A 17,738-nucleotide genomic window follows, 5' to 3' on the forward strand; every position below is an offset into this window, starting at 1 on the left:
TGATGTGCCTAGATGTGTCACTCCTTGGCCAGAGACCAGAGTAGGGAAGAGATGGACCATCTCAGCAAAAGATGAACATCACCAAGCAAGCAAACCAAGGTTTGCCTCCATCCCCTAAACACTTTGAGCATAAATAAGGATGTTAAACTCTGAAGGATGATCACGAGTCTTCTCTTTCAAAGGGCTAAACTGGTAGAAAAGAAAGAGAAGACATAGGGAAATTGAGGCAACTTGCAACTTATTTTGGCTCTGATACTTATAAGGTGAGGAGAAAAGACTTCATCCTATAATCCTTAATCTTATAGAAAATGTTTTCTATAGTTCCCTGGGAAGAGAAGAGCTCCTTGTTTCTTGAGGCATTCAAGCAGAAATATGGCTATTGTAGGACCAACGTGACACAGACATTTTAGTGGGGGAAACCAGCTCTGTGTGCAGGGTGGAGTCGGTGTCCCTTTAATTGGCTCCAAGGGCCTGCTGCATGTCCCCAGTGGGGAAACAGAGGCAGGCGCCCTCCTCCGAGGGCTAAGTTAGGACATGGTGGTGTGAAATCGGCTCCTTGGACTCTCCTGGGCTCCAGACTGAGACACCTGTCTCAGTTCTGTCAACAACCAGCTCCATGACACTGAGCAAATCACTCACCCTCTCAGTGCCTTGGCATCATGATAGATCATCCCCCCGCCTCCCGTTTGAAGGCACATCTTACAAAGGTTTTCATGAGAGCCCCACGTTTATTCCAGGCACACTCTTCTGAAGCATAAAGCACTCTGCAAATGCATTAGGGCTGTTACACCTCTGACCCCATAGAATCAACAATCTCATCCAAGAGAAAAAAATTTGAAAAGAACTGCTATTCTCTGGACAGACTTTAGAGCCCCAAGTAGGGCATCCCATAACACAAAATCTTAAAACAAGTGAATCGATAAAGACCTTGAAGGTTGAGAACTGTCAACTTTGGCCTAGAGAATCTGAGGTTCGCAGACTCCTTCGAAGGCCCTGTGTCCTGGACGAAGGGGAAATTTCAACATGGGATGTAGCGTAAAAGTACATGCACAGCTTTTTCAGAGGAGTCTTGAATGCTCCTGTTTCAGCCCAATGGCCCAAATGCTTGGGACTGGTGGCATTCAGGTGTTGTCTCCTTTAAGAAATCCTGTAGGTCTACTCTTTCTAGGGAGCAAAGCCTCCTTTCTGGGAGATCTCGTTGGGGCCTTGAGACAGGCCGGTAACCGTGCTCCTTCTGAGAACAGCCAAGGTCCAGTTCCATGCAAGAGCCATGAATTTCCGGTTTACAAAAGAGGAATGGGAGGATGGATGAATGGGTGATTTTTAGAAAATGGCAGGGATGGTAATGAGGGAAATTAAAGTCCCCTCAGTGAATCTGGAGGTCAAACTGTCTTTTATTCCTGCTACTGTAAGAGCCTCCAATGTGCCATATTCTACGGCCTGAACTACCCCTACCCCTCCCCCACAAGAGGATAGCGGGTCTTCCCTTTGGGCTCATACCCTATTGAGAGCAGGGAGGAATTCCTACACTACTCAGACAAAATTGTCCCCTGAGATTGGCAAGTTCCCAGTAGGCCAAGACATAGCTCCTTGCCTCTAAACTCTTCCTGAGACCAATGTGAACTTTCCCCTATTTACAAATCAAATGCAATTAGAGACGGTATTTCTTGAAATAGATATATATTTTTAATGAGGAATGCCCTGTCACTTCTCATTAGGAAAAGGCACCACAGCCACATACTAATACCCATTCTTGCCCAAGCATTCCAACACGATAATTCTTACGCAGGAAGGTGCTGCACAAAATCGTCAATAAGAGGGAAACAAAACAGGTACTCTGTGGTCCCAACAATTTTCCTGTGTCCCCTGAGAATTCCGGTTGCACGGGAAATTGTTGGAACTGGAGGTGACAAAACTAAAGATATCTCTTATAAATTAATATGATGGGCTTTTGATGATTCCACTTCTGGTTTTCTTGTGGATAGCGCATACCAGTTTAACAAAGTGCATGCTTTTTAAAAATGTTTGAACTGGCAAGCTAAAATGATCCAGGTCTTCCTGCCCACCCGCCCCCTAAAAAATGTTAATATAATTGAGAACCTAGCATTTAGAAAGTAGGACCATGACACATCAGGGGTAAAGACTGCTTATGAAACATGCTTGCTTTGGCAAGAGACGGTAAATCAAAAACCTTGGGGGGGGGTTGTCTTTGTTTTTTTGGAAGCAGCCAAAAGCAGGCTATGATGTGTGATGGAAAGAAAAAGGAATACCTAATACTTCCCGTGTTGTCACGACACACGTGCACACAGAAGCACACACACAACACATGCACACACAGCCACTCAGTCCTTAGGGAGGAAAAGAGAAAGGAGTTAGGTCAGAGACACCACTAAGGTGGGCGATTGAAGGCTCTGAGCATGGTGTGCAGCTTTGGGGTGGGTATCCTCTCAGTTCTGTCTCCGTGGTCTTGGTCTCACCTCTGTCCCTGGAAAACCACTGCAGAGATGGGGCGGGTGGGGTGAGAAATGTAAGGCATAGTCTGCTGGGAAGGAAGGAGGAGATCCATGCTTCATGCTCAGATGTGAGTTTCAGAGGAGGATGGGCCTGTATTTCCCTTTGGCCTGCTCTGTCTGGCTGGAAAGGTGGGGGCAAATGAGACCGAGAGACCAAGAAAGGAGGAAGGAGAGAAAGTAATAATGATGACAATAATAATAAAGAATAATAAATAAATAAGAAAAGACGAGTTGGACCAATGGAAATTAACATCAACTATGACAAATGACTTTTCTGTTCCATTTCCCTCCCCACACCTAAACAGACTTCCGGCGTCTCATCAGCCTCTGGTGGTCGGTAAAGCTGTGTAACCCAGGAGAGATGGAGCTAATAGGAGATGGGAAGAGGCTGTTTTTTAATGTGCTTGGTGAGATCTCCTCAATCTTGTAAGAGATGGAGTGGAAGTAGTGGGGGGCAAGCTTGGCGCTGAAGGAGTTCTGCGGAGCCGCCGAGCGGCCGCCATAGTCCTGCGAGCGGTAGCAGGTGCAGGAGCACACAGACTGCAGGTCCCCGACGTCCGCCTTGTACCTGGGCCGGCTGGGCCGCGGTTCCTCAGGGATGTGAATGACCATGCTGTTTCGGTTTCCAGCGAGGGACGCCCTCTCCTCGGCATCCCGCCGCTCATCCTCGGTGTTCATGGTCAAGAACCTGAGGACGACCAGGTTGAGGAAGGCCCCGATGACCGTCAGCCCCACCAGGATATACATAAAGCTAAAGGCCACGTAGAGCGGCTTCTTCTGCAGGGCGCCCTTGGTCTGCAGGGCCACGTAGTCCCCGAACCCAATGGTAGTCAACGTGATGAAACAATAGTAGTAGGCGTGGAAGAAGCTCCACTCCTCACACTGGGAGAAGGCGGCCGCCCCGATGCACAGCGTCCCCATGCAGGAGAAGAAGCCTACAGTCACCATGTTCTCCATGGACACGTCGGTGTTGCGCATGCCACAGCACTTCTTGATGCGCTTCAGCAGGTAGCGCACGAAGGTGTTCATGCGCTCACCCAGGCTCTGGAACATGACCAGCGTCAGCGGGATGCCCAGCACGGCATAGAACATGCAGAAGGCCTTGCCTGCGTCAGTGCCAGGTGCGGCGTGCCCATAACCTGCAGGGAAGGGATGAGAAGAACAGGGAGTTAGTGAGGAGGGGTCTGCAGGTTGGGGGAAGGGGGGTAGACTTGGTGCAGTGCAATTGTGGGGGACCTGCTGCATTTCAATTGGGATGGAATGGGGGGATTTCCTCTGTGGGGTAGAAGGGCCTGCCCATATCTTGGAGGGAGGAGAACAAAGGAGAACCTGTTTCTTGGAGAACCAGTTTCTTAGAAGTCACATGAGGATAGGGTATGGCAGTGGGGTAGGAGCATTTCAGTAGCGAGGGGATTTGGGATGTGCTATCACCTGGGATGGAAGGGAAGAGAAAAACAAGAACCAATGTCACTAAGCGGGGATTGAGGGTCAGTCCAGTGCCATCTTAGAGTGATGTACGGGCTTTAAAAAGAAAAAAGCAGATTCACTACTAAGAGAACTCCAAAAATACCAAGCCTGAGAGAGAAACCTCTCTCTGTCCACTATGGATTGACAGGAAGAATGATACCCGCCATGTGCCAGACAGTGCTGAATCCTCATGCATACATCGCCCCATTCTAGCCTCTAAACAACCATAATGATTCCAACCCCACTGACAAGAAACCTAAGTTACTTAATAGCAGGGTAGCTTGATGTCTTCAGAGTTGGGATTTCAGCCCAGAGCTTTCAGCTGCCAAGAGTGAGGCTCAAAAGCAGACTCTGAATCAAAAGAGGCAATTGTGGAGTGAGATGTAAATGACATGAAGGCATTTTTTTTTTAATGTTTTGTTCACTGCTGTATTCCCCCATGCCTAGAAAGTAAAATATTTCTTTAATAAAAATGAATAAATTTGTATTACTATAAGAACGGTGCCTTGACAGAAATGAGGAAACAGTCCGTAAAGGCCTCATGTGTGTAAGTACTTTTGAAACTCCTGATGCCACTTCACAGCACACCACTTTGTCACGTGGTTGATGCAGGGAACTCAAGTCAAGCCTTTATTTCCTCACTCTCAAAATGAAGGCAATGCTGTTGAATAGGTGAAGTCAGTTGTAGGGTCACCCAGCAGGTCAGTGACAGTGTCAGAGCCTGGATGGGATCTTCCCACTATGGCAGAAGGAACAAGAGACTCGGTAGGTTCAAACTGTGGGGTTAATATGGCCCAGAAAAAAACCTGGATCATGGACAATGTTTGGACTGAAATTTTAAAGGATGTACCTGGTCTTCCAACATCTAAAATCCTGCCCCATCAAGATAGACTTCCCTGAAGTGACCATGTCACACGTTCATGGTCACTGAGTCAGCTTGCTGCTTTACCTTCCATCCCATCAACTTTTTCCAACCCATGTTTCTTCATCTATGACACGGGATAATTGTCCTCAGGTGGAGGCATTACATGGCTCTGCCGGGATCAGACAGCTCCTAGCCCAGAGCCTGATTCATAGTAGGGACCTACCAGACCCCAGGATCCTCTACCACTCCCTCCTGCAGGAAGCTGTCTCTGCCTGCTGAAGCTCACATTTCTCCATCAGGGCTTCATGGCCTGTAGTTGTCTGCTCATCTCTGGTGCCATGACCTACCTAGCCCCCGTGGGCCAAACTCTCACTGGAGAAATGACATCACATGCTTGCCACCAGAAGGCCTTCTCCCCCTTCTCTCTGGCCCTCAATCCCAGCTACCATTGTGCTCTGACACCCTTCTGAAACCACTTAGTCCTTATGAAAGAAGAGATGAAGTGACAAAGTTAGGCCAGGAAGGACAGGGAGAGGAAGCAGAAAAGCTAAAAAAATTTTTAAAATTTAAAAAAAAAAAAGAATCAATTGAAATTATCGAATCTGAAGAGCAGAGAAGAATAAGGGTTGAAAATTTAAAGCCTCAGAGGATCTGTAGGGCAATATTAAAAGGTATGCCAGAAGAAAAGAATGAGACAGGAAAAAGAAGAAATAATGGCCAAATGTAGCTAAATTTAGACCGGGTGCAGTGGCTCACACCTTCAATCCTAGTACTATGGGAGGCTGGGACAGGTGGTTCACTTGAGGCCAGGAGTTTTAGACCAGCCTGGCCAACATGGTGAAACCCCATTTCTACTAAAAATACAAAAATCAGCCAGGTGCATGGCTGTAATCCCAGCTACTTGGGAGGCTGAGGCAGGAGGATCACTTGAACCCAGGAGGTGGAGGTTGCAGTGAGCCATGATTGCACCACTGTACTCCAACCTGAGTGACATCTCAAAAAAAATTTTTTTAAAGCCAAATGTGATGGAAGACACAAATGTATAGATTCAAGAAGCTCGGTGAACCCCAAGCAGGACAAATACAAAGAAACCCACATGCCAGAGTTAAGCTCCTGAAAGTCAGAGAGAAAATCATGAAAGCAGCCAGAGAAAAGCAAGAAAGCACATCCAGGGGAACCACAACGTAATATTGCTCACTTCTAAACATAAGCAACAGAGGCCAAGAAACAGCGGAAGCACAGCTCTAAAGAACTAACACTGCTCACTCACAATTCTATATGCAGAGAAATTATCCTTCAAGAACAAAGGCAAAACAAAGACAAGTTCATTAACAGCAGATCCGCACAACAAGATTACTAAAGGCTGCTCTGTCTGGGGAAAAGGACACCAGATGGAAACTTAGATCTTCAGGAAAGAAGAAGGCACATCTTGGCAAACAAATAGGGTAAATATAAAAGATGCAGGGGTGGGAATCCTACTATATCTCCATATAGCTCATCTGTAGAGCTGATACCAAAAAAAAAACCAGCTGGAATGTTGGAGAGCAACAGGAGGTTGTTGGACACTTAGAAAGTGGTAATGTTCTGGATGCGATATATTTACTGGAGGAAGTCAACACAGCATTTTCTGGGTCACAAGCTGCATGTCAGGTCCCAGAGTCCCCTATCCCCACTTCTGTTCCTGCTAGTAAAAATAAGCAGCAGTTTGCGCTCACAGGACTTGGACAGCAGTACACTGGTATGTCCCGTCTCAGGCTTATGTCAGTGCTCCTGCTGTCTTACTACAGAATGGAAAGAACTTGATCAGTGTTTCCCACTGGTCCACTGCACTGATGCCATCCCTTAGTAAGACACGCGCGTGAGGAAGGATGGGAGATGAACGGCACTGAAGTTCGAGGGTCTTCCACGTGAACATATTTCCTGGGGGCCCAGGAGTCCAGGGAACAGGACCAGTCCCTCTCAAGTGAGAGACACGTTTCAGAACTCCCAAGGCCTGTACAGGAAAAAGGCAGCTGTGCAGGGTATCCTCAACTGTCCTATTTAGCTGTTCCCAGCCGCACCCTGCTCTTTACCCTGGAAGCTACATCAAGTGCCCCTTTGCCCACTGGTTTCCAGTTGGGTCCATCCAACGGACAGCCCCAGCTGATCAGAGGAAGGGAAGAGGAGGACTGTGGCAATTAGCTGCAACTGCCGGCAGGCCCACAGCAGCTCCTCTCTACAGGTTCCAGCAACTGCACCTTTGGCTTGTTAACAGCTCTCCGCTGGTGCTGGGATACCACACACCCCTCATTGCTTCCCCCCAACCCTGCTTCCACGTTCAATAATAAATACTCCATTTATTATTGGGCATGAGAGCGCTGTCATACCATATGTTCCCTGAGTCCGCTTAAGATAGAACGCCGCAGGTGGTGCTGCGTGCAAACAGGTCTGCAAATATTAAGTCCACAAGTTGGATGTTCGCAATGCCTGTATGGAACTCATACACAGCACCGATGAAGACTTCACATGGAGTGCACATGGTGTACACCTGAAACCTAACGTGGAGAATCACTGCACATGGGACGTGGTAGCACATTATAGACAGATAAACCAAGAGGCGCATATAACTACAGCATACCCATATTCGCCACCAAATATTGTCTATGAAGTGTGCCTGTAGAACACAGAAAACAAGACTGTGTATGTGCCAACCTATGTATACGCTGCAGACTGTATACATGTTTTAGGAGCACATACCACGTCTACAGATTGTATGTAGAAGATACAGTAAAGAACATAGAAAATGCATGTATGCTGGATACGTGACACAGAAGTGTGTCTCTAAGCTCTTCCCAAGAGAACGAGGTACAAATCTATTTCCCCAGCACCTGTGTGACAACGCAAGTCCAGCAAGACTGATTATATTTTTCCCCATCTGCAAATGAACGTATCCGAGTGCCCTCGCCCGCCCCAGGGTCAGAAGATGTATTCATTCATCTATGCATATATTACCCATTCAGACACTTCAGAGACTTGACTGTGCACCCTTGGACCTGCTCTTGACACAGGGAATTCCACAGAAACTTTTCTTCTTTCCTGGAAATTTCCTACGATGCTCTAGCCAGCCTGTGTCCAGAACCCTGCCCAGTGCTCAACACGAGCAGGTGCAGATAGAGGCTGGGGCATGGATGTGGAAAGGTCACAGATGACCCCTGAGCTGCTTATTCTTGGTCACCTCCCACCCACCTGTGAGTGCAGGAGCCACACGTGGCCATGTGGATTTTCCCTCTAGGACTCCAGGCTCCTCCACAACTCCAGGCTCCTCCACTACTCACCCACCAGGGGCCACAAAGTGGTGACCTCCTCCTCTGAGGACCACAGAGCTGGCAGAATCTCAGCAGTCCCACCCAGCACTGGCCACCCTTCCCTCATCATGAAGGGATCACTCATCCCTTTGGCTGAAAGACTTCTGAAATAATGGATCTACACAAGGTTCTGGAGGCACACGCAGAGCACGGAAGGTAGAGAGAACGAAATTGGGACTCCCAGAAGGGGGCCTCAGCCTGCAGGTAAGGTCCAGCCGAGCAGCCTCAGTCACTCAAACTACTTTACAGATGTGGAAGATGAGGCTGCAAGAGGGAGACTGGACTAGCTCACAGCCGCCATGCAAGAGACCATATCAACCGCACACAGCCCAATGCCTGGGAACCCCTCCAGGCATGCAGCCAACAGCAGGGCCCTAAGCCGGAGCACCACCAACTGGGGAACTCAAAGGCCACACACAGGGCACAAAGCCCCTGGACACAAGAGCTGCAGCCAGCCCACGCCACTCCTCTCCAGAATCTGCCTGCCTATTTTGCTGCCATCTGGGGGGCATGCTGAGTTACAGACGCCTGCCTTTAGGACCCGGTACTGGCCTTGTGACCCGGGTGGTCACAAGGAGTCAGTCCTCTGGGTGTGACATTGACCATAAGGGGGTTGGTGACAGAAACAGCATTGACAGCCTGAAATCCTGTCCTCAGCACTGCTCACACAGCAGCAGCAGCCCTGACCCCATCCTCCCTGAGATTCCAGGATGCCAGCGCAGTTCAGGGATGCTGGAGGGAGCTCAGGCAGTTCCAGTCGGGTGCCTGTCCCAGCTTCCTCAGTCCATCTGGCCCCTGCACCATTCAGTGCTTCGGGCTCCAGGGTCCTGCTCTGCCCACCTGCCCTCCCCAGGCCTGCTCAGCCTTGCCAACAGGTGGCAGTGCCTAGGACCAGGCAGGGAGGGTGGATGTGGGTGGCAAAGCAGAACCAAGAAGACCACAGGGCAGCCCAGCAGAGCCCCACGTTCCAGCACATGGAACCAAGCCCTTGAGTGGCAACCCCCCCCCCAGGGGCTGAAGCCAGCTCTGGAGGAGAAGCCTCCAGTTCACCAGGGCCACCTCCACACTGGGGGGCCAGTGACTGGGTTCCTGCCCTATGGATCTGGAAAGGGGACAGTCATTGTAAGAAGGACAAAGCCCAGCTGGAAAAGCTGACTCTGCACTGTGCACTATGACTCCTGAGCACCCGGAAGAACCATTTCAACTGTGAAATGGGGCAGAGGACATGGATTGGGGAGGAATGAGAATCAGCCCCCTCACCAGGCCCCACCCAGAATTGACCAAATTCATGGGCCTCTCCCTGAGAGCTGGGCCCTGCACCCTCTGAGCTGAGCCCACCTCAGGCTGGTGTGCAGCCCTGGGGATCAGGCCTTCCAACCCCCAAGTGCCCATATGAATTCACAGCCTTTGATGTCTGGTCCCAAGGTAACTGACAGCCTGCCTGCTTCCACAGGGCCTTCTCAGCTGGTTACTTGGTGCCTCTTCCAGCCCCAGACTCCAGTGGAAGGCTGGGGGCTCCAGAGCAGCACCCCTCACCTATCCAGACACTGGCTGGCCCTGCTGGGGAGTCATAGCCTGGGCCACCTTGGACCAGACCATGAGCCCCTAAGGAGAGCAGAGCCTATTCCTGACTCAGCTGTGCAGATCCCAGAGCCCAGCATGAAGGAGGCAGCAGCACCTGGACCTCTAGATGCCTTGATGTACAAGTGATTTCATCTTCCCCGGCCTGCCTGGAAGACTCGGCCAATCCCTAAGCCCAGAGGCCCACAGTGGCTGGGGGCAGCTTTGCCCAAGACATGGCATCACCCAGCCCGATTTTCATGGCTCCTTTAATATGCTTAGTGGGGCTCTTTGATCTGTCCTAGGAGAGGCTTTGCAGAGACGCAGCCTTCATCTCTCTGCTGCAGCTGGCTAACAAAATAGAAAACAAATGAACAGGCTCCATCTTCCCAGAGGGTGGGAGGCAGAGGAGGAGGAGAACAAAACTAATCATTTCTACTGGGTCTGGGGCTCCCCAAAGAACCAGCTGTGGCTGGAAGGCAGCACTTACTTGCAAGATGCCTGGCACTCCCCACTGGCTCCTGCAAGATTTCCCAGAAGCTGTGGCAGCCACCAAGTACCAGAAGCTTCCCAGCTTCTCCTGTTCTGAACAGCATATTTCACTTAAAGACTCTCTAAGCACATAGAACTTAGTAATGCAAGATGCATGCTATATACATGTAGATTAGACCATACGAGGCACCTGTTCTGAGCACCATATTTCAACTAAAAACACTAAGTATCCAGCAGGCTATCCCCACTGGAAAGGGTCAAACAGGGCAGCTTGGGTCAGATAGACTGCAGACCGGCCTCACTTCTGTACTCCCGCTCTCAAGAACTGGCTGTGGCTCCCCATGTCCCCTTGGCAATCTAGGTCCATCTGCACCTGACCATGAGTGACCTTCACAGACTTACAGGGTAACCTCTGCCCTCCACTGTGGCGCTTACTCTGGAGAGAGGTAGACAGAGCAGGGCCTTCACCTTCCTGCCCCTGTGGCGTTGCTACTCCCATTCCTGCCACTTGGGAAGGCCTAGGCCATTATCCCACTTACACTTGGGCAAATTCCACTCAGGTTCAAGGCCAGCTCCAAGAGTGTCCCTCCCCAAGGCCTGCCCTGATCCCTTGACCAGAAGCTGTCAAGCTGAGCTTTGAATTTCCACTGCAGCGGGTAGAGAGGAGAAGCTCAGCTCCTGGTGTCAGGCCAGTCCAGGTTTGAGCCCTGACCATGCCATCGTAGGGATTGTGGGTGGTCACCTCCCTCCATGGGCCTCTTTCTCTTCTGTCACTGCAATGCCAGTCTCCCAGGGAACCTGGCTGTTGCAGGAGCTGGAGAGGCTGTCATGCAGGTGCAGGTGAGGGGTGCTGATGGCCGTCTCCTTCAGCCCATAGTTGCCTGGGACAGCCTGCCCAGCACAGGGAAGGAGATGGCCATGCAAGAATTGAGGCCCTGAGAAATTTCCTGCTGGAAGAGAATAAAATATTTATAAAGGACATGCAAAGGTTTGTGCTGGTAGGAATTAAAACAGCCGCAAATTCCATTAAAGAATGACTCAGGGTGGCCTGGAGGAGGAACCTGCTGGAGAATAGAGCTGTCCTTGGGCCTTGGGCTTCCTGGCTGACTCCCACGGAAGTCTGCGGCAAGCATCCCACTCATCCTCCCATGAGCATCGGCCCCATTCAGACCCCCAAATGAGCTCAGCATGATTAAAGCCCAGGCGCCTGCAAACAGCAAAGGCAGTGATGCCTGGGCCACATGGAGGGTGGGCAGGAGGGGTCCTTGGGTAGGAATCAGTGGGTCCCAAGGTCTGTGTCTGGCTCCATCTCCTGCCTCCCAACCACGACCCTTGGGCAAGCCACCTGAGATTCTCTAAGCCTTCATATTCCTTCTGTCAAGGGGAACATGGAATGAAGCAGCCTCCTCCATGGCCCAGCACTCCACACTTCACAGCGCTCTTCCCAACTCATCCTTTCATGGGTAAGGGACATCAGTGGTGGTGTGTCAAGTCCTCCTCTTCAATAGAACAGAACCTCAATTTCTACTGGGCACGGCTACACACAGGCTTGGTCTCCTGTTCAATCAAGAAGGGAAGCGTGCTTTGTAGGATCTGTTTCAGCAAAAGCCTCAGGGTTTGGGGCTTGGCAGGTGACTCAAAGGCTTCTGCTTGTTCCTGCCAGACTGAAGGGTGCCAAGGTGTGAGGTCCGGAGCTCCTGCAGCCATTTCACTATGAGGAGGATGAACTCAGCCACAGAAGATAATATCCCATCCCCAGTCTCAGAGATGGAAAGGTGTACCAGAGATGTTTCACCCCGCATCTAGGCCTGTCCTACCCAGAGTCAGCCTAGCTCACAGACACATCAGTATGTCCCCCCGTAAATGTATTCACTTTAGCCAGGGTTTCACCACAAGTGATTAACACCCAACCTGGAGTACATATCCTAATACCCCAGCAAGACTACAAACACCCGGCAAGTTTTGTTAACAAAGCGCTCTGCACTTCGCACTGCCCCGTGCCTCTTGCAGCTCCTCTTGGAAGCTGCCTCTGATATGTCCTGGGGAGAGGGGCTGCAAGGTGACAGCACTGTGAGCAGGCAACAGCCAGGGCCTCTCAGAGCAGCCGCTCCCATCCCGGCCGCGGGATGGTGGGCCAGGGTGACTCAATTCTGAGTTTTAAAGAGAAGCTGAAAACACGGATTTTTAAAATGTGGTAACTAATTAGTGTCCAATTAAACGTTTGAAAACATGGCACAGGCCAAACAAAAACAACACAGACCATCTGTCTCAAACGGCAGCCACATGTGCTCCAGAAACGGTGAGGAAGGAAGAGCGAGAACAGCACAAGAGACCTGGGGTTGTGGGGGAGGAGAACAGCAAGAAAGGGAGGCAAGTGGGAGGTCAGTGAGACGCACAAAATACACAGCCCCCCATCTTCTTTGCCCTCCCTCCATCACGGGGAGGCCACCAGGCAAGAATCATCAGTTGGCTCCATCCATTTCACCAAGGTACAAATAAAGGTGGCATAGAAGCACCTCCCCCACTGGGCCGAGGTCAGCCCTGCCCTGCACAGAGCGCCAAGAATCCCCATACCCTGGCAAACATGGTCATTCTAGGTAATCAAAGGCCCCTTTCCACAATCTCCATGGAGAACTTCACCCCCAAGCCCAGGCCCCTTCCACAGATTAGAACACTGAGGCCCTCGCTCAAGCCACCCAGGCAGGGCATGGCCCCATGGTCTTCCACAGCCCCAGCCCTGAGCTGCCCTTGGAGCCCTGGAGGCCTGGAACTGGCCGATTCTCAGGCTTGGCGATCTGTGCTCCCTGAAGGAAAATCTGGCAGAGTTGGTGTTTGATTTAATGAAGGCAATTTCCTCATATGATTTATTATTGATTTCCAAAAAGAACTCAGTTCCCTTCTGGTTCCCCTTCATTCGATGCCTGAAGGGGGGAAATGGACTAAATATATAAAATATATTTCTAAAGCATACGAGCTTGCAAAGAACAAGTTTACAACAGCATTCGTGAATGCCTTTCTCCTCTTCTGCTCCATGTAGGGCCTTGGGTGAGGCCCCCCTTGGGAGAGCCCTAGAGCCCCTTCCTAAGGCCAGCCTGCGGGAGCCCCAGTGCCCAACCAGGGTGGCACTGGGCAGACGGCTCATCCCTGAGTGGCCTGCGGTTATCACTGACCCAGCGCCTCCAGCAGCAGCCTCGGACAGCCTGGCTCCGACCGCAGTCGGCCGCTTTCCAGCTCTGCGGCTTCACCTCTCAGGGGCCCCAGTCCCTTCTCATTATGAGGACCCGGCTGAGATTAACTGAAGCGTCCTCATCCCCATTCTATGGATGGAGAGGCTGAGCCTCGGTGCCTGTCAGCTGTCAGTTACATGTGCTGCTCCTTTAATCCCCACGGTGACCTGGCCAGGTGGTGTCAGGAAAGGCCCTCTGCTGGGGTCTAGATGCATGAAGGGGCAACCCGGGAGGGCAGGAAAGCCTACACTGCCACCGTGGGGGGTGGGCAGGGCCTTCACAGCATGCCCCAAGATGTTCTCTATACCTGGCTCATACCCAAACACCAAAGAAATACGTTCTTAAAGCGTTTTTAGCAACTTCACGCCTAGGCGTGTCACTAAAACCTAAACAAATACTTGTACACACGTGTTCACAGCATTCAAAACAGCCCAAACGTCCATCTGTGGATGGATGCCTAAACTAACGTGGTCCATGGGCGTGACAGACTGGGTCTGCCTTAAAGAGAAACGCAGGCCTGGCACGCTGCAGTGCCGACGAAGCTTGGTCAGCTGGGGCTGCGCTGCCGGAACAAAATACTTGACCACAGCCCTGGGAAGCTTCAGCAAGAGACAGAATTTTCCCCAGTTCTGAGGCTAGAACTCCACCATGAAAGGGGGGTAGATGGGTTTTTTGTGGGGGCTCTCCCGGCTTTGAAGAGCCACCTTCCTGCTGTGGCCCCAGACGGTACATGGAGAGAGAATGTCCCAGTACCCCTTCCTCTTCTTAGAGGGACTCTAAAGCTGCTGGGTTAGGGCTTCACTCACTGACCCCCATTCCCTCTCCCAAAGGCCCCATCTCCAAATAGTCACATTGGAAGTCAGGGCTTCAATGAATGTTGACCGACACAGTTCAGTGCATAACACTGAGTGACAGAAGCCGGTCATGAGAATAAGTATCATAGGAATCCACAGATACCCAGAACAGGAACGCCTATGGGGACAGACACCAGGTTACTGGTTGCCTAGGGGTTACAGGGGAGGGGTGTGGTGGGGAGGGGCCGCAAGAGGGTAAGGGGGTTCTTTTGGGGGTAACGAAAATGGCTTGGAACTCAGTTTCAATGGTCTTACCACATTGTACTGAATTGTACACCGAACTATAGACTTAAGAGGGAATTTTGCTAAATGATTTTTACCTCCATTTTGAAAAAGCATTATTGTTAATGCTCCTAAGCTTAAAAAAAAAAAAAAAAAAAACTCAGGCTGAGCCCCTGAGGATGAGGAAGTGGTGGAGGCGAGGCTTTGTGGGTGCCGCGAAGAAAGGGTCAGCTGGCAGGGGCTTCCTGCGGGCCTGGAAACGCTCTTCGGAAGCCTGGGCTCTGCCGCCCAGCCCCTGAGGACGCAGGACTTGGGCAGCCCCCAGTCCTAGAGGCACACAGCAGCTCCACCCAAGGCTCGCTGGTCCCCCTTGGCCACCCACCGTCCCACCCACTCCAGCCTCCAGGTACCTGCTGCTGACACTGGCCGGAGCCTGTCTGCCAATGGAAGGTCCCTGGTATGGCTCTGGGGTGGCAGCTTGGAGAGGGTGTGGGTGAGCCTCTTGGGTTCGGGGCCGTGGGCCTGCCCAGGGACAGAGGGGAAGACGGGGTGCCTGGAAGGCCCTCCCCTGTGCGGGGGCCGCACGGATGCATAGTCCGCCCAGGAGGCCGGCATCAGGGTGGGTGGGGTGGGCTGAGGTCAAGGCACCCCCTTCCCAGTCCCCCGGCACATCGGAGGCTGGGAAACGCAGAAGCCTGCAATCACACTCTTGCAAGAGGCTGGAGGTCACGCATCCCCCAAGTAAGTCTGCTTTGGAAAGACGCTCCCAGGAAGTGCTGCCAGGAAAGGGGCAAACCGGCCGGAGGAGGGGGAGCCGCGGCCTCCGGGCTCCGCTCCCTGCAGGAGGCGCCCGCGCAGCACCGGCCACCGGAGGGGCACGGGCGCCCTCTGGCGAGCGCTCGGGCGACTGCAGGGGCACGGGCCGGCCGCCCACGTGTTCCCGCAGCGGCGTCCGGAACCCGGGAATCGCCTGGGAAGACTCACGCATCCTTCTCATAGATGAGATGTCATGTATATCTTTCCAAAAGCTGCCCTCAATCAGTGGCCTTTTAGCACTGACACAAGATAAATCATGGTCACAATAACGACCACCAGCTGTTGAGGGCTGGCGCTGAAATATTTGCCTGCCCTCCACCCACTGGTTCTGGGGATGGGGATACCCTTTGCAGGGTCGGCCGTATTCTCTCTGTGGCATGGGTGAGAACACGCCAACTAGCCTTGGGCAAAGCATGTGGCCTCCGTAAGCCCCAGAGCCAGCCTGATGCGATGGTCAGCGTCTGCCCTCAGCCTGGCCCCCACACCTAGTCAGGCACTCCAGAGAAACCTGCATTTTTCTGCTGCCACCTCCATGCCTTTCCAGCAAAATTCTCCTAGCTCCTTTCCGTTCTACTCTCCTTCCCTTCCCACCACTAAATAATTCCTCTCCCACTCCAAAAAAAATTTTTAGAAATACTACAAGAAAATGTGGGGAAACGAGGCTAAATTTAAAAAACAAAGTACAGAGGAAAAAATAATATAAAATTTGGCTGACTTTTAAAGAGTCTATAGCAGAATAAGAGCTGAAAATCAAGCTAGGCCCTAATACCCTCTGTAAGTAATCATTGACATATTGTGTTTTAAAGAAGTGAAACCAAATCAAACTTTTTTGAACTCATGCTTTGTTTCTGCTGGATTCTCATTTAGGGCTAATTCACCTTGCAGGCTTTGAGAGGGAACAGCAGAGTTCACCCTGGAAGGATCTACAGGTCGGAAGAACAAGAGCCTTGAATGCTGAGTGACTGGGAGCGCTAAGGTACATCAAACCAGACCAGGTGAGAACCATAAAACCCGAGGCCTCTTGGGAGGTCTGACGGTGCAAATGAAGGTAAGACATGTTGCCTGAGGGACTTCTAAAGCATTGCCTCCTAGTAATGGGATCACCTGAGGCTTGCTATAGTGCCCATTCTGGAAGGGGAGGGGTTGCTGGGGCCTGGGCCTCTGCATTTCTAGCAATTGCCTCACAGACACAAGTCACCATGTGCCCCACATCATGTAAAAAAAAAAAAAAAAAAAAAAAAAAAAAAAAAAAGGGGGGGTCCTCAAAGCCAGAGCAGGCAAGATCTGTGGGGTGCCCCAGGCCTTGTTCCTAGCATGTTTTCACTGTTAACATTGAACTCAGTGCACTCTGGAGTCTGATGGCAGCAAACTGGCTTCCACCAGGGCCTCCCTCATTGAAGGATGCTCATTTTGTCAGGAAGCAACAGAAGCAGGTGGATTCTAGCAGAGACCGTCAGTGTCTACCCACATATGTGACCACCTCCTGCTGCTGGGCACACAGCTGGGCCATAGAGTCCTTTGCAAGTAGACGTGGCTGTGTGACTCAGTGCTGGCCAGCAGGGTTCCAGGCCTGGCCCACTAAAACCTGCCGTATGATTTTCTTTCTCTGACCCTTTGTTTATGTCTCTTCCTCTGCTTCTCTTTCCCCCCATGTCTCCCTAAAGATAGAAGACTCGGAACCTAAGGTGGGGTGGCGCCTCCAGCCATTAGGAGCCTGGGTTCTGAGTGACCACCTGGAGCAGAGCCCCTGCTGAGAAACAGTTGCTGTGATGCAAGAGAAAAAGGAACCTGGGATGTATGAAGCCAACGGCATTTGGGGTACATCTGCTATGCGCCTAGCTCATAACATGTACTTCAGATGATTCTGTACCAGCACAGAAGTTGAACTTGGAGAGCCAAGACAGACAGCCTCACCCCGCTTACTGTTCAACAGAACATGAAAAGAACACCCCACTTTGGTGCAGTCGTGTCCATGGAACAGGTGAGAACCAGGGCTCAGGGACGTGAGTAGCAGCGGGGCAATGCAGCAGGGTGCAGTCTGCCATGTGATGCTGGCAGGCCATGTGTACATGTGGACACGTGTACATGTGACAGATGCAGAGACACGGGCACTCATATAAACAGATACACGTACAAAGACATGGACATGCACACACATGCAAACATAAATACATGTGGACATGCTCACACATACATCTGGCCTGAGAGATGTAGCTGGGGTATAACAGAAAAAAGTGAGATAGTGCCGGGCGCAGTGACTCACGCCTGTAATCTCAACATTTTGGGAGGCCAAGGTGGGCAGATCATGAGGTCAGGAGTTCGAGACCAGCTTGGCCAACATAGTGAAACCCCATCTCTACTAAAAACAAAATACCAAA

At 51.3% G+C, this 17,738-nt stretch overlaps 1 protein-coding gene across 4 annotated transcripts in view; it reads right to left on the reverse strand.

The window, feature by feature from the left end:
• The window catches only part of KCNK9 (potassium two pore domain channel subfamily K member 9), a 115,418-nt gene that overhangs the window by 13,999 nt on the left and 83,681 nt on the right, over positions 1-17,738 (reverse strand). For 2 of the 4 annotated variants that reach the window (XR_004261628.1, XM_032254449.1), the window contains exon 2: positions 2,811-3,652. Coding sequence is in view for 2 of the 4 variants with exons in the window: in XM_032254449.1 (XP_032110340.1) it covers positions 2,811-3,652 (842 nt within the window). In the remaining 2 variants the exon portion in view is untranslated. Of the gene's footprint in view, positions 1-927; positions 3,653-17,738 lie in introns of all 4 variants that reach the window. The other 2 variants (XR_004261627.1, XM_032254463.1) reach the window with 2 other exon arrangements.

The sequence above is a fragment of the Sapajus apella genome, unplaced genomic scaffold (assembly GCF_009761245.1).
Source record: "Sapajus apella isolate SASKATOON/1434 unplaced genomic scaffold, GSC_monkey_1.0 scaffold3, whole genome shotgun sequence".
In the NCBI taxonomy this organism is placed as follows: domain Eukaryota; kingdom Metazoa; phylum Chordata; class Mammalia; order Primates; family Cebidae; genus Sapajus; species Sapajus apella.